The sequence below is a fragment of the Thecamonas trahens genome, assembly GCF_000142905.1.
Source record: "Thecamonas trahens ATCC 50062 unplaced genomic scaffold supercont1.18, whole genome shotgun sequence".
Lineage (NCBI taxonomy): Eukaryota > Apusomonadida > Apusomonadidae > Thecamonas > Thecamonas trahens.
Window position 1 is genome coordinate 211343 of NW_013657662.1, and position 13597 is coordinate 224939.

The following is a 13597-nucleotide window of genomic DNA, read 5'->3' on the forward strand; positions in this document are numbered from 1 at the left end:
ACCAGCTGACATAACACAGAAGCTACGATGCTGTCTCGAGCGCGGCGGCAGTGCGCTTGAGCGAGTTGAGCTCGGTCTCGACAGCAAGTGCGCGGGCCTGGGCCTCGACACGGAGCTTGGAGGCCATGGCCAGATCGCTCTTGGTTGCCTCGAGCTGGGCCTTGAGCGTGTCGACAGCGGCGAGGTCCTCGCGGAGCGCGGCCACCTGGGTCTCGAGCTCCTCGCGGGCCTCGAGCTGCTCCGCCACGCGGATCTTTTCCGACTCGAGCCGGGTCTGCGTGTGCGAGAGGTCGGCCTTGACAGCCTCGACCTCGAGCATGGCCTCACGAACCTGGCGCTTGTTGTGGGTCAACTCAGCCTCGTCCTCCTTGGCCTTGGCCTGTGACTCCTGGACCAGCTCGTCGATGGAAGTCTGGTACGTCTCGATGTCGGCGCGGAGGCGAGAGACCGAAGCCTCAAGCTGCTCGATCTGTGCCTCGTACGCCACGCGCTGCTGCGCAAAGTCAGCGTCAAGCTCCTCACGGAGCTGCGCCCGCAGCGCAGCCGCGTCAAGCGGCTCGCCCATCTCGGCCTCAAGCGCGTACGACGAGTTGAGGTCGACCGCGTCATCGCGCTCGCCGGTCAGCTCGTCGACCGTGGCCACCAGCTCAGCGTTGCGGCTCTCGAGCGCCGCCACCTCGCCCTCGAGGAACGCAACCGACGACTGCAACCGCTCGACCTCGAGCGCCGACTGATCGCGCACCTTTGAGCGTTGTGGGCCTGCGTCTCCTTGACCTGCGACGTCCGCTGCAGCGACGCCGCAGCCTCCTCGAGCTCGGCAATCTGGTTGACAAGCACAGCCTTTTCCTCCAGCAGCGCCTTGGCCTCGGCCTTGGCACTGTCGAGCTTGGCGGCAAAGCGCTCGGCCGACGCTGCGTCGGCCGCGGCCTTGGCTTCGGCGTCGGCCGCGGCTGTTGTGGCGGCGTCGGCCGTCGCCTCGGCAGCAGCCGCCCGTCCTTCGGCAGCCTCAACTGCAGCCTCCAGCTCGGCCACCTTGCTCTCGGCGTCGCGGAGGAGGTCGCGCCGGTGTGCAAGCTCCGAAGCCATGGCGTCTACGTCGCGCTCGAGCGAGATGTTCATGTCGTGCATCGACTTGAGTGCCGACCGTGACTCGGAGATGGATGTGTTGAGCACGCCGAGATCGGTGTCGCGCGTCGTCGACTCGGCAGACTTGAGCGAGAGCTCCAGCCGAAGCGCGTTGATCTTGTGCTCAGCCGCGTTGCGGGCGTCGAGCGCCGCCGTGTACTCGGTCGTCAGATTGGTGACCTTGGCCAGCGCCTGGTCCTTGAGCGCCTTGGCTTCGTCGGCTGCCGCCCGTGCTGACGCTGCCGCCGTCTCGGCCTCCAGCTTCTCGTGTTCCAGCCGCGCCACCTCGAGCCGCAGCTCCGAAATCGTCGCCTTGGACCGCGATGCCAGCCGGGTGTGTCGCTCCACCTCGGCGTTGGCCTTGCGCAGCTGGCTCAGCAGCGAGTCGTTGAGCGTAGTCGCCTCGCCCAGCGCCTTGCGCGTCTCCAGCAGCGCCGCATGGTCGTCGCCCGACCGCGCCACCTCGGACACCAGATCCGCTTCAAACTCGGCGAGTTTGGTCTGCAGGATCGCTTTCTCGGCCTCGAGTAGCGGTACATCCTGCCGCAGCTTCTCCAGCTCGACCACGTAGTTGGCGATCGAGTCCTCGTAGTGCTCCCGCAGCGACGACGCCTCGTCCAGCAGTGATGCCAGCTCGGCCCGCTCCTTGGTCTCCTCTTGCTGCAGCACCTCGAACCGGCTCTCGAGCGACGCCGCCCGCGCCCGGACAGACTTGAGCTCGCGGGTGGCCGAGGTCAGCTCGCGACGCGCGCGATCACGCTCGCGCGCAAGCGGCTCCAACTGCTCGCGCGCTGTCGCCACCGCAGCCGTCAGACGCTCGTTCTCCGTCTTTGCCTCCTCCGCTCGCTCGTGCATCCGAGCAATCTTGCGCTCCGCGTCCTTCACCGCCACTCGCAGCGAGTCGCGCTCGTCGCGCACCCCGTTGAGCGCCGCAAGTTCCTCCTCCAGCCCATTGATCGTCGCCTCGCGATCCTTGAGCGTGGCGTAGTACGAGTGGAGCTCCGTCTCAAGCTCGTCCTCGCGTGTGATGAGATCCTGGTTCTTGGCGAGCCGCTGCGCGTTGGTCTCGTTGACCAGCGCCACCAGCTTGGCGTTCTGCTCGCGCGCAAGATCCAGCACGTGCGCCTTCTCCGCAAGCTCCTCCGCCAACCGCGCAGCCTCAGCCTCTGCCCGCGCCGCAGCCTCGGTCACCACCTGCTTCTCGCTGCTCAGCGTCCGCACGTCCATCAGCAGCTTGTCGCACTCGACCTTGAGCTTGCCGGTGAATTTTTCTCAACACGCAGATTGCCCTCAGCATGCGCCAGCTCGATCTTGGCATCCGCCAGCTCCCGCGCCAGCTGTCGCCACCACCCAGTCCCGCAGTTTCCCATTGCCAGTGAGTCCCGTATCCTGTGCCGCAACCCAAGGGTATCCGCCTGACTGCCTCCAACAGCCAAAAACGGTTTGTGGCTGCCAACCGCCCCCCCTCCCCCCCCCTCCTCCCCTCACACACACTACATTCACCAACCGCACACAAGCCACTTACCGACTCACGCAGTTCCTTCTCTCGCACAAGCTGCGCCTGCAGCCGGGCTTCCATCTTCCCTGCCCCAGTAGCCACAGCGTCGGGTGTCCGGCCCCTCGTCGCCCCCCTCCCTCCCTCCCCTCCTCGCCCTACCCCCTTCGGCCAGCTCGCCCGGCACCCCACGCCTCGGCCTCAGCCGCCAATTCGCGGCGCGACAAAGGGCAATGACCGGAGCGAACAATGTGGCAGGCGGTGGTGACTAACCGCCCCAGTGGCAAAATAGTCGTTGCTATTGGGCAGGCATGTCAGTCGGCGGCACGTTTGTTGACTTGACTGGGCGGTAGGAGCCAACTGCGGGTCTGGCCCTGGTCTGGCGGCAAGACGTTGGAGCGCACATACCCACACCCACACTTCTCCCACCCTACTTTACTCCACCCTCTCTCTCTACCTCCCTCCCTCTCCCTCTCCGCCGCCACCGCCACACACTCACACCGCCGGTCATGGCCGCCCGCCATCAGCAGGCCAAACGGGCCAGTAGGCTCTCTGTCTACTCGGACGACGCGGACCTGGCATTCCTGGCACAGCTGGAAGAGCCGTCGTTGGCGCTGAGCTCGTCGGGCTCAAACTCAGAGTCGGTGTGCGGACTGGCACTCGCACCCAACTCCCCCTCGCCGCGCCTTGTCCGCTCGCCGCTTGCCTCTCATCCACACGCGCTCGGCTACACGCTCCAGGACTCGTCGTCGGGCTCGAGCTCGAGCTCAAGCTCGTCGCGATGCAGCATCCGTCGCCCGGTCCGGCACCGCAAAGCCCATCCGCCCGCTCGCTCCTCACCACTTCGCCATGTACAGAACGCGGCGTCGTCAACAGACTCGACGACGTCGTCGTCATCGTCACCCTCGCCTTCGAGCGCGTCGCCCTCCTCTGAATCGAGCTCGCGCCGCGGCAACGTCCAGGACGTGGACGATCTCGGAACGCCTGCAGGCTCAGACGCGTCGATGGTCAACTTTCCCATCTCGACACCGCTCTCGCGGTCGTCGGCGGCGCTCCACCGCAAGCGGCCGGCATCGGGCTTCTTCTCGCAGCAGATTGTCGACTTGGAAGACGACACCTTTCAGCGCGACTCGATCAAGATGTACCGCTTGAAGCCACGGCGGCGCTCGCTCTCAGCGGTCCACGTGGTGAACAATCCCAACGCCGGTGGAAGCACCAAACTGTTGGAGAAGGCCTCATCCTCGCTCCACGCCATTGGCGAGGGCTTTGACATCAACATTGACGATGATGCGCTCGACCTCAATGACTTTGACTTTGACGACATTGGCGACACGGTGGCCCTCGACTTTGCCGACGAGAGTAATGCTGCTGGCCCGATCGAACTCGACGCTCTGCCTGGCGGAGACGGCAAGTCGTGGTCGTCGTCGGGCTCGGACGAAGCCGCACAAGGCGCGGCCGCCGTGTCCACGCCGCGCGGCACCGCTGGCTCAAGCGCCGCGCTCACCAATAAGGCCGGAAGCAAGACCGACGCCAGTGCACCAGACTCGAACGAGGCTGCAGGCGATGAGGCGGCGCCTCGCCGCTCGCGTTGGCGCGAAAAGTCGATCCGATTCCTCGACTCGATCCCGGTCACCATCTTTATGCTTGTCATCACTCTCTTTGTTCTCTTTGCCGACGACACACTCATCATTGTTGCGCCGGACAAGGATGACAGCCTCGACTTGTACCTACTCATCTCCAAGAACTTTGTCTTTCTCTGCTTCCTCGTGGAGCTGGTGTGGACGTCTGTGGTCAAGCCAAAAGACTACTTTCTCACCTTTTTCTTCTGGCTCGATGTCCTTGCCTTGGTCTCGTTTGCGCCCGATGTTGTCCTTCTCGTCGCTGACTACGACATTGTGACGCTGGTCTCGGCGCTGGCTGTGGCCCGAACTGGGCGAGCCGCCCGCGCCTCAGCGCGTGCCGCCCGCCTCGTCCGTGTTGTCCGTGTTGTCAAGTTTGCACGCATTGTGCAGCGCGGACACTCGGAGATAGCGGCCGATGACAACGTCATCGACTCGCTCGAGACAAATCTTAACCGCAGCGCGCCCGCAGCGATGTCGACATCCGCAAGCGACGCCGGCGGTGGAGGCGGCGAGGTGACGACGCTCGGCGAGCCGAGTCGCCTCGGCTCGCGGCTCATCAACCGGACGACCAACAAGGTCATCGCCATTGTCCTCATCTTGTTCCTGGTCACCTCTATTGCTCAAATCACTGCGCCGTGGCGGCACCACGTGACGGCCGGCGTGTCGGCGCTGGAAGATTCAGCCGCCGCGCTGGGCGGCGTCACCAGTCCCACCTTTGTCAACGGCCCGCTGGCCTCGTTTCTCGAGGCCTACGGCTCGTCACTGCTCTGGCTCTCTATCTCTGATGTGGAGGTCTACGGCACGATCGAACAGGCCTCGCGCGTCCGCGAGGTATACATTCAGGAAGGTATGTCGCTAAGCAAGGCGTCGGTGGCATGGATCGACGTGAAGGAGACCGAAGTCATCCAAGCCATCTTCAACATCGCAATCCTTGTCTTTATCATCGTCATCATGGCGCTCGGCAACATGCTCATCACCCGCGATGCCAATCGGCTCCTCATCGTGCCGGTAGAGAAGATCATGGGCGTGGTCCGTGTCCTGCTTGACCACGCCAAGGTACCCGGCAAGCGCAAGGCTGGCGGGCCGGTTCAGCAAGCCAAGCAGAGCGAGACGGGGCGCAGCGGGTCGATGACTTCGCTACTGGCGCTGGACGACTCAGGCGCAAGGGTCGGCTCCGGTCGCTTGGGCGGCTCGGGTCGGCAGCTGTCTGAAGCCGAAGAACTGCTGCAAATGCTGTCGGAGATCGATGGCTCGCTGGCAATGGCGCAACAGGATGTCGAGTCGACTGAGACTAAGGTTCGCATCCGCGAGGCCGAACTCGAGTCGGTCACCCTCTTCACCGTCCAACTCGAGATGTTGCTCTGTGTCGCGTTGCGAAAGCTGGAGTCCAAGGCACTGGCCAAGTGGGCAGCGTGGCATGAGTGGGGCCTCGTCCCACTTGCAGACCGCATCAGGGTTGCGCTCGCCGAGGCAGGTGGCGACTCGGCCGCGCTGGTAGCCCGACTCTCCCAGCACCCGCTCGCCCTGCCATCGATCGACGATCTGCAGCGGCACCGGGCTCAGCTCACGTTTGAGATCCTCGGACCGAGCGGCGGCGTCGGGGCTGATGGCGAGGACGTGCGGCCGACTGTTCAGCTGCAGTCTGGCGCACTGCCGCACATTGTGGAGCACTTGTGCCACCCACTGGCGCATGATGCCGACTTTGACCGGGTCTTCTTTCTTACATACCGGGCGTATCTTTCGCCGGCTGAGCTACTGCAGCGGCTCATCGTTCGGTTCTCGCTTACGCCAGACGTGTACTACATTCGGGCGTCGCGCGATGGGCTTGACGCCTACTCGCAGTGGCGGCACGAGGTGCAACACCCGGTCCGGGTCCGGATTCTCTCGCTTGTCCGGCTCTGGCTCAAGTCGTACTTTTTCGACTTTCATGCCGATCCGGTCATGGTGGCGCTACTTGTTGACGTCCTCGTCCCGCTCCTTCGGGCCTCGCGAGTCTTTTCTGAGGCTGGGCGGCAGCTCCGGGTCCTGCTCGAGAACAAGCTGCTGGGACTCGAGGTCGGTGATGATGATGACTTTGGCTCAGAGACGACCGAGACGACAACGTCGTCGATAGTAATTCCGCGGATGGCAGCGACGCGCGGCGCGCGGCTGAAGCTCCTCAACGTCGACCCTATGGAGGCAGCGCGGCAGCTCTCGCTCATAGAGCACGAGCTGTACGGACAGATTGGCAAGCATGAGCTGTTGGACCTTGCATGGTCGCGTGACGACGCCGATACCCGCGCACCCAACGTGCTCGCCCTCATCAACCACTTTAACGGAGTAACCGAGTGGGTCCAAGTCGCGCTCCTCTCCGAGGCCTCGGTCAAGACACGCGCCGCTATCCTCCGCACCTTTATCGACATCCTTGACAAGCTCTTTGCCATCCGCAACTTTAACGGCGCCATGGAGCTGGTCTCGGGCCTCTCGTCGGCGGCTGTGTCGCGGCTGCGCAAGACGTGGAAAGAGGTCGACGAGACGCGGCGGTCGCGGTTCGAGGCTATCACAGCTTCGCTCTCGGCGCTCGGCAACTATGCGCAGTACCGCCGGTTGGTTGCCGACTACATGGAAGTTCCGGTCATCCCGTACCTCGGTATGTACATGGGCGATCTGGTGTTCATCGAGGAAGGCAATGAGGATTACGTCGGCGACGGTCTCGTCAACTTTGACAAGTGCTACCAGATCGCCAACGCCATCCAGCTTGCCCTCCACTGGCGGCGGGCGTCGTTCCCGTTCTTTGAAGTTGCCGAGGTCAAAAGCCTCCTCACCTCTAGCATTGCCGAGGTCACCTCCAATCCAACCGATGATCGTGCGCTGTACAAGCTCTCGCTCAAGGTCGAGCCGCGCAAGAAATGAATGCACCTCCAGACCGAGAGCACGCCCAGTGGCCGCAAATTCGCATTCGGCCTGCTGCACTCGTCTTCTCCGAAGTTCGGAACACGAGCAAGCACCGGCCATGTCGGCGACCATCCAGCAGCAGCTCCGCGAGTACCAGCTACGCCGCAAGCAGGAAGCAGCGCAAGGCGAGGAGGCCGGCAAGCAGGCCGAGGCATCCGCGGTGGCCGAGGGGGTGGCCCAGGATGCGGCCAAGGAGGCAGCCGAGATGTCGGCGGGGGCGGCGCCGTTGGGGAACACTGCCGTCTCGGCGGCCGACCCATACGCGACACGGCCACCGCAGACGCCACCGCCACCGCAGCCGCAGCCGAAGCTGCAGCCGCACTCGCAACCGTCGGGTGCGGTGACCGACGTTGCTGCGCTGCTTCAACGAATTGCAGATCTCGAGTCGGAGAACGCGGCGCTCCGGGCCGGGGCGGCGGTGGTGGTGGCCGGACCGGGTGAGACGGACCCGACGGCGGCGGTGCCCGGCTCGCTGGCGCGCGGACCGGTGCCGGTCACGCCGGGTGGAGCGATTCCGATCCAAATTGTTGGCGGCGGCGAGGCGGTGGCGCGGCTGCAGGCTGAGAACGCAGCCTTGGCCGACGCGCTTCGTAAGGCCAAGCGGAAGGTCCAGCGCGAGCGACAGCGTGCAGACCAGTCGGCGGCGTCGACCGAGCTCGAATACCTGCACATGGCCGAAGAGCTCAAGATGCTCGAGTCAGAGCGCAATCGGCTGGTAGAGCTCACCAACCGGCTCTCGACCAACCTGGCAAGCATGCAGTCAATGGCGTCGGAGTCGGCGACTGCCAACAGTGGTCTCCACGCCGATGCCGCAGTCAAGCGCCAGTTTGAGGCACAATCGGCCGAGCTCGAGGCCGAGCTCCACGCCGCAAAGACTGCGCTCTCGTCGCTCGAGTACGAGAACCGGCTCAACCTTCGCCAGCTCGCTGCCGACCAAGACTCGGTTCGCAAGCTGGCCAAGGACCGCGCCGACATCTCGTCGCAGCTCGCCCAGAGCCAGGCGATCAACTCGAGCCTTGCATGGTCCAACTCGATGACCCAAGCACATCGTGCAGCCCTCATGCACAAGCTGGCGCTCACCGAGTCGGCCCTCGCCTACGTCGCTGCCAAGAACAAGGAGCTCGAGGCCAAGGCCGGTGTTGGCTCGGGCTCGGGCTCGGGCTCGGGCTCGGGCTCGGACACGGGCTCGGGCTCGGGCTCGGGCTCGGGCTCGGGCTCGGGCTCGGACTCATCCGAGTCGGCCACCTCGCGGCGCGCCGCCGAAGCTTCAGCTGCCACCCGCGACTTTAAGCGGTACTTTGAGGCGGCATTTGGCGAGAAGTTTGGATCGTCGGCCGACTCGACCATCTCGTCGTCGTCGTCGGTCACGGCGCGGACAATGGTCTCGAGCTCGGCCTCGGCCTCGGACTCGGGCTCCAGCTCGGCCTCGGGTTCGGACTCGGCCTCGGCCTCGTCGTCATACAGTTTCGATGGTTCTTTGTACTCGGCGGCGTCATCGACAATGTCAGTGGTCACCGACTCGGGTGCCCGCTCTGGCTCGTCAGCGCCGTGGAACGCCGATCTTGATGCATCATCCAAGGCAAGTCCGGACAAGAAGAGCAAGCGCGGGGAAAAGGGCAACGACAGTGCAAAGTCCAAGGCAAAGTCCAAGGCCAAGTCCAAGTCCAAGGCCAAGTCCAAGGCCAAGTCCAAGGCCAAGTCCAAGGCTAAGATCAAATCAAAGCCAAAGCCAAAGACGGGCAACGCTGGCGAAAGCCCGGCAAAGACCAAGCGGCGTCGCCGAAGTGCCCAGGCTTCACCGGAAGCAAAGGCTAAGACTGACAAGGCCGGCAGTGGACGGAGGCGGCGAAGCAAGGGCGACAAAGGTAAGGCTCGGCGGAAGCGCAGGTCGCGCAAGAGCGGTGGTGCGCCGGAGACGGACGAGCTGCCTCACAGCAAGAGCAAGCGCAGGAGCAAGGGCCGGAAGCGACGATCGCGTAAGCGTGTCGACGCCGGCTCCGTACCTGAGAGCGATGGGAAGAAGGGCCGGCGCCGGCGGCGCAGCCGCAGCGGCAGCAAGGGCGAGTCACCGTCCAAGAAGGAGCGGTCACGGCCAAAGCGGAGCTCCGGGTGACAGTGAACATGGTGTTTATCTCTGCCTCACAGTGTCTATAATCTAGACGCCACCAGCCTGGGCACCTCCTGCACCGCCGCCCTCGACAAGGCCAGGAACAGCGATGCCGAGGAACTCGCAGGCGTTGAGGCCAGCAGCAGGCAGCTGGAAGAGGAAGAAGCCGACAACAACAAGGGCAAACGAGTAGCCGGCCTTGAACGAATCCTTGTAGCACTTGGTCGAGTACGAGATGATGCAGTAGAAGATCCACGCGATAAAGGTAAGGACAGCAAAGGCGGTCGAGAGTGCAAAGTTGAGCTTGGGCAGGAGAGCAGCGTCCAGCGGACCGACCTCCATCTCGACAGCCGCGATGGCGTTGGTGGCGATGGCGATGAGTCCCGGGAAGATGGCAAAGAGCAGGAAAGAGAAGGCAAAGCCACCGCCGTGCTTGATCTTCTTGCAGCTGCTGGCATCAGCCGAGTTCTCGCCGATCTTGCTCAGCGAGTTACACGTCGACGTGCCCGGCGCCTCGACGCAGTACCGCAGGAGGCCGACGTCGACCTTTGCGCCGTTCTTGTCCGACGTCATCCATCCGAGCGTGCCCATGCCGATTACCACAAACAGCCACGCCAGAAACAGCAGCGCGGCCACAACCACATTTCCGAGCTTCATCTATAACCCGTAGCGCATGTGTGAGCCACTCTCATGTACCCTCCCTGGGACCACCCGCACAAGCGAGCCACGGACGCGCGCCAAGCCCGTGGCCGATCATCACCCCCCTCCCCTGACAGTCTCCTACACCGGACCCAAGACGCACATGCGTGCACATGCACACACACGCTTCCTCACGTTCCAACCCCTTCTATATATCTTGTCCACATCCCTCCTGCCTAGGCACATACCAGGGTCTTTTTGCTAGTGTAGTACTTCCAGATGCGACGAGGTGGTCGGAATAAAGAACGAGACAACGGCTGAATGAAATGAACGCGCGAACGAGCGGCAGCCAACGGATGAATGGGCCATGGGTGGAGACCGTTGGCGCCAACGCCCCGCCGACCACCCCACCTCAGTCACCACAGCCACCACAGCCTACCAAGGCCTGCAGCACACACACACACACACACACACACACACACACACACACACACACACGCACGTACATATACACACACGCACACATATACTCTCACATACACATACAACTACCCGGGCACACCTCTCCTCCTGAAGCCCATCCATGTCGTCACCACCGCAGCTGTACGACCAGGCGGCGGGTGCTGCCCCGACAGAGGCGCCCGCATCGCCAGCCCGCAAGCACAAGCACAAGCACAAGCGAAAGGGCAAGCGGAAGGACAAGAAAAAGTCTGCAACAGACCTTGTCTCCACGCCGCCGCCCGCACCAGCTGCACCGTCCGCAGCATCGCCCTCGCTCTCGCCGCCGCAAGAGCCCTCGCCCTCGCCCTCGCCCTCGCCACCGCGGCAGGCCAAGAAGACCAAGCCTGCTGGCGCTAGATCTGGCGCTGGCAATTCGGCGTTTGAGACGCTCTACCGCGACGCTCAGGAGCGCAAAACCCGCCGAGCTGAGCGCGCGGCAGCGGCGGCGGCAGCCAAGGGGACCCATCCGCGGTTCAAAGTCGGCGGGGTCTCGGCTCAACTGGCGGCCGAGATGTTTTCCGGTGAGACCTCACACTTTGAGACGCTCTACGAGCAGGCACAAGAACGCCAGACACGCGAGGCCCAGCGTGCGGCTGAAGAAAAGGCCCGTCGTGAGGCCGAGGCCGACGCATTCTCGTTCAAGCCGCGCATCTCGCAGATGGCAGCATCGATCCAGGTCGCGGGATCGTTCGAGGAGCGCTCGGCGCGGTACGAGGCCGAGCGCGCGCGGCGGATAGAAGAGCTGCAGCGGCGGGTCGAGGAAGACCGCAAGGCCCAGCTCACCTTTCAGCCGGACATCTCTGTCTCGCAAACCCAGGTGTCGGCGGCGGAGCGAAGCCGGCCGCGCGACGTGCTCGAGCACATGCGGACCGAAGAGCTGGCGACGCAGGACCACCTCCGCGAACTGGAAGCACGCTACTCAGAGACAGCCATGTACCCGTTCCACCCCGAGATCTCGTCATACTCCAAGTCGCTGGTCCGGGACGGCGAGATCCACGAGCGGCTGTTTGAGGAAGCCAAGGCGCGGCAGGAGCGGCGTGAAATGCAGGCCCGCATCGCCGCTGTCAAAAGCGAGGCCGAAGAGTTCAGCCACTCGCCTAACATCCACCGGTATGCCGCCGACGACGGCAGCGGCAACAACTCGACCCGCCGCCTGATGAACGCTGTGCGGTCGTACCTGGCGGCGTCAACGTCCAACTCGGACGTGCGACTCTACGACGAGGCCAAGTTTATTCGCGTCAAGCGCCGTGTCGCCGCGGAGCGCCAGCGGACTCTCATCGCCCGCCATGCCGCCATGCCCAAGATCTCCAAGAACTCGATTGGCATCTTCCGCGGCAAGCTCTCTGCCCGGCTTGACGAGGTCTTTGACGCCCACGTCATTGACACCCACCTCTCGCTCGATGGTCTGAAGGCTTGCCTCGTTGACCTCAAGCTCTTCTCCGACCTCCCCGGCCGCTCGCTAACTATGCGGACCAACGAGGACGAGCTTGCGCTCGAACTGTTCAACTACCTCTCGCAGGCGTCGGGAGCGGTCGGCTCAACGAAGGAAGCCTTCTCGGCCTTTTCCTCAAGGCTTTTGACGTGGTCATGACCGCCGACCCGGTCCACACCTCCAAGCTCCGCATCTCGTCTCAGATGCTAGGGCTTGAGAACAAGCCTCTGGCCAAGCCGCTGACCTCGATGCTGTACAACTTTAACGAGTCGCTCCCGACCGAGGCAGAGCCCGAGGATGCCTTCTCTCAGCTCCTCGAGTCGTTCCGCCAGCACTGCAAGAACGAGCTCGCTTTTGCCGTTGTCGCCACGCTCAAAGTCGGTCACATGGACGAGCAGCGCGCCAACGCGGCGACCGAGGACGCGCTCCGCGACTGCACCTTCCGGCCAACGATCAACAACACCTCGCGTGCCGACGGCGAGGCTGCATCGGTCGTCGACCCGCTCCTCTACGCACAAGAGCTCTACCGCAAGGCCCAAGAGGCCGAGGCCAAGAAAAAGGTCACCCGCATGGTCCACCTCCGCCGCGAGATGGCCGAGTGCACCTTTAAGCCGGCCATCAACTCGGCGTCCAAGTCGTCAATCTCGGCCGCTGCCCGCCGCCACCTCCAGTCTAAGCACGACGTCGTCCACGCCGAGCAGATCGAGGCCTACGCCGCCCGCGGCGCTGAGCGCAAGGCCGCTGTTGAGGTCGCTGTCGACAACGCCCGAACGCTTGCCGACTTGATTGCCCCGCTGCCTGGCAAAAAGAAGCCCGCCCGCCGCAAGCGCAGCTCACGCAAGCGCCCGTCTACAGCCTCGTCTGGCCGCGCCGGCTCGTACGCCGCTGCGCATGGCGGCAAGAAACGTCGCGCCCGCCGCAAGCGTGGCCGCAAGACATCTCGTCCCGCTACGGCCGAGCCCAAGGGCTACAAGGAGGCAGTCGAGCGGCTGCGCAAGGCCAAGGAGGTGCGAGAGGAGATCATGCTCCGCGAGGCTCCGCGCGGTGCCATGTTCTCCACTCAGTTTGCAGACACGCTAGCCCGCAAGTCGGCGGAGGCGCAGCTGGCGGCCAACACCTCCATCGAGGGCTTTGCCCCCCCTGCGTCGACCAACAGGCCCGTCCCTATCCAGCCCAAGGTTCGCAAGGTCACTGCCCATCTGCCCGACCTCCTCGTCGAGGTCAAGCTAGGGCCCGACCGCATTGCGCGCATTCCGCTCCGCCGGCGCGACGACCCGGCCAAGGTCGCACGCCAGTTCTCGCTCACTCACGGCCTCGACCGCGAGCTCCGCGCCAAGCTCGTCGTCGTCCTTAAGGCCGAGGTCGCCAAGCTCCTTCGCGACAGCCCCGCCGGTTCCGTTCCCGCTCCCGCTCCCGAGTTCGCCGCCCCGTCCGCCTCGGCCTCCGGCTCGGCGCCGGATTCTCCTCGTGCAGAGCCGCCGGTCCACGCCGTGCCCTCGTCGTCTACCGCCGGCGCCGGCACCGAGATCCCCAACTTTGCCGCCTCGTTCGGGCCCGAGCAGAGCCATGGCCGACGCGATGGCGGTCCACAGATTGAGCTTGATGATCTGTCCGAGGACTCGTTTGAGTACGCCCTGGAGTAACACTCGTTTGAATGCGCGCCTGGAGTAACACCCGTGTCTTGTTGCTAGCGCCCGAGGTGGGAACCGACGGTGGGCCGCTTGCCGGCGGCCGGCAGGCTA

General features: G+C 64.3%; 5 protein-coding genes across 5 annotated transcripts; 3 read left to right on the forward strand and 2 right to left on the reverse strand.

The window, feature by feature from the left end:
- Positions 1-22: 22 nt before the first annotated feature.
- AMSG_04420 (uncharacterized protein) lies at positions 23-2704 on the reverse strand (the record flags this gene model as incomplete). Its single annotated transcript, XM_013903306.1, has 4 exons — positions 23-730; positions 775-2379; positions 2403-2462; positions 2651-2704. 4 exons carry the CDS (start codon positions 2702-2704, stop codon positions 23-25), a joined length of 2427 nt encoding a protein of 808 aa, XP_013758760.1.
- Positions 2705-3129: 425 nt separating this feature from the next.
- On the forward strand, positions 3130-7134 carry AMSG_04421 (uncharacterized protein; the record flags this gene model as incomplete). Its single annotated transcript, XM_013903307.1, has 1 exon — positions 3130-7134. One exon carries the CDS (start codon positions 3130-3132, stop codon positions 7132-7134), a length of 4005 nt encoding a protein of 1334 aa, XP_013758761.1.
- A 100-nt stretch (positions 7135-7234) lies between these two features.
- AMSG_04422 (uncharacterized protein) lies at positions 7235-9562 on the forward strand (the record flags this gene model as incomplete). The annotated part of the gene is made up of 1 exon (XM_013903308.1): positions 7235-9562. The coding sequence occupies one exon, from the start codon at positions 7235-7237 to the stop codon at positions 9287-9289; it is 2055 nt and encodes a 684-aa protein (XP_013758762.1). The 3' UTR covers positions 9290-9562.
- Positions 9287-10189, reverse strand: AMSG_04423 (uncharacterized protein). The gene is made up of 2 exons (XM_013903309.1): positions 10171-10189; positions 9287-9940 (listed from the first exon to the last, which is right to left on the reverse strand). The coding sequence occupies exon 2, from the start codon at positions 9938-9940 to the stop codon at positions 9332-9334; it is 609 nt and encodes a 202-aa protein (XP_013758763.1). The 5' UTR covers positions 10171-10189; the 3' UTR covers positions 9287-9331.
- A 316-nt stretch (positions 10190-10505) lies between these two features.
- AMSG_04424 (uncharacterized protein) lies at positions 10506-13498 on the forward strand (the record flags this gene model as incomplete). Its single annotated transcript, XM_013903310.1, has 2 exons — positions 10506-11954; positions 11996-13498. 2 exons carry the CDS (start codon positions 10506-10508, stop codon positions 13496-13498), a joined length of 2952 nt encoding a protein of 983 aa, XP_013758764.1.
- Positions 13499-13597: the final 99 nt, after the last annotated feature.

Bases quoted from the DNA above. Each gene is read 5' to 3' on its own strand.
- AMSG_04423 (XM_013903309.1), bottom strand. From the start codon at position 9,940: ATGAAGCTCGGAAATGTGGTTGTGGCCGCGCTGCTGTTTCTGGCGTGG.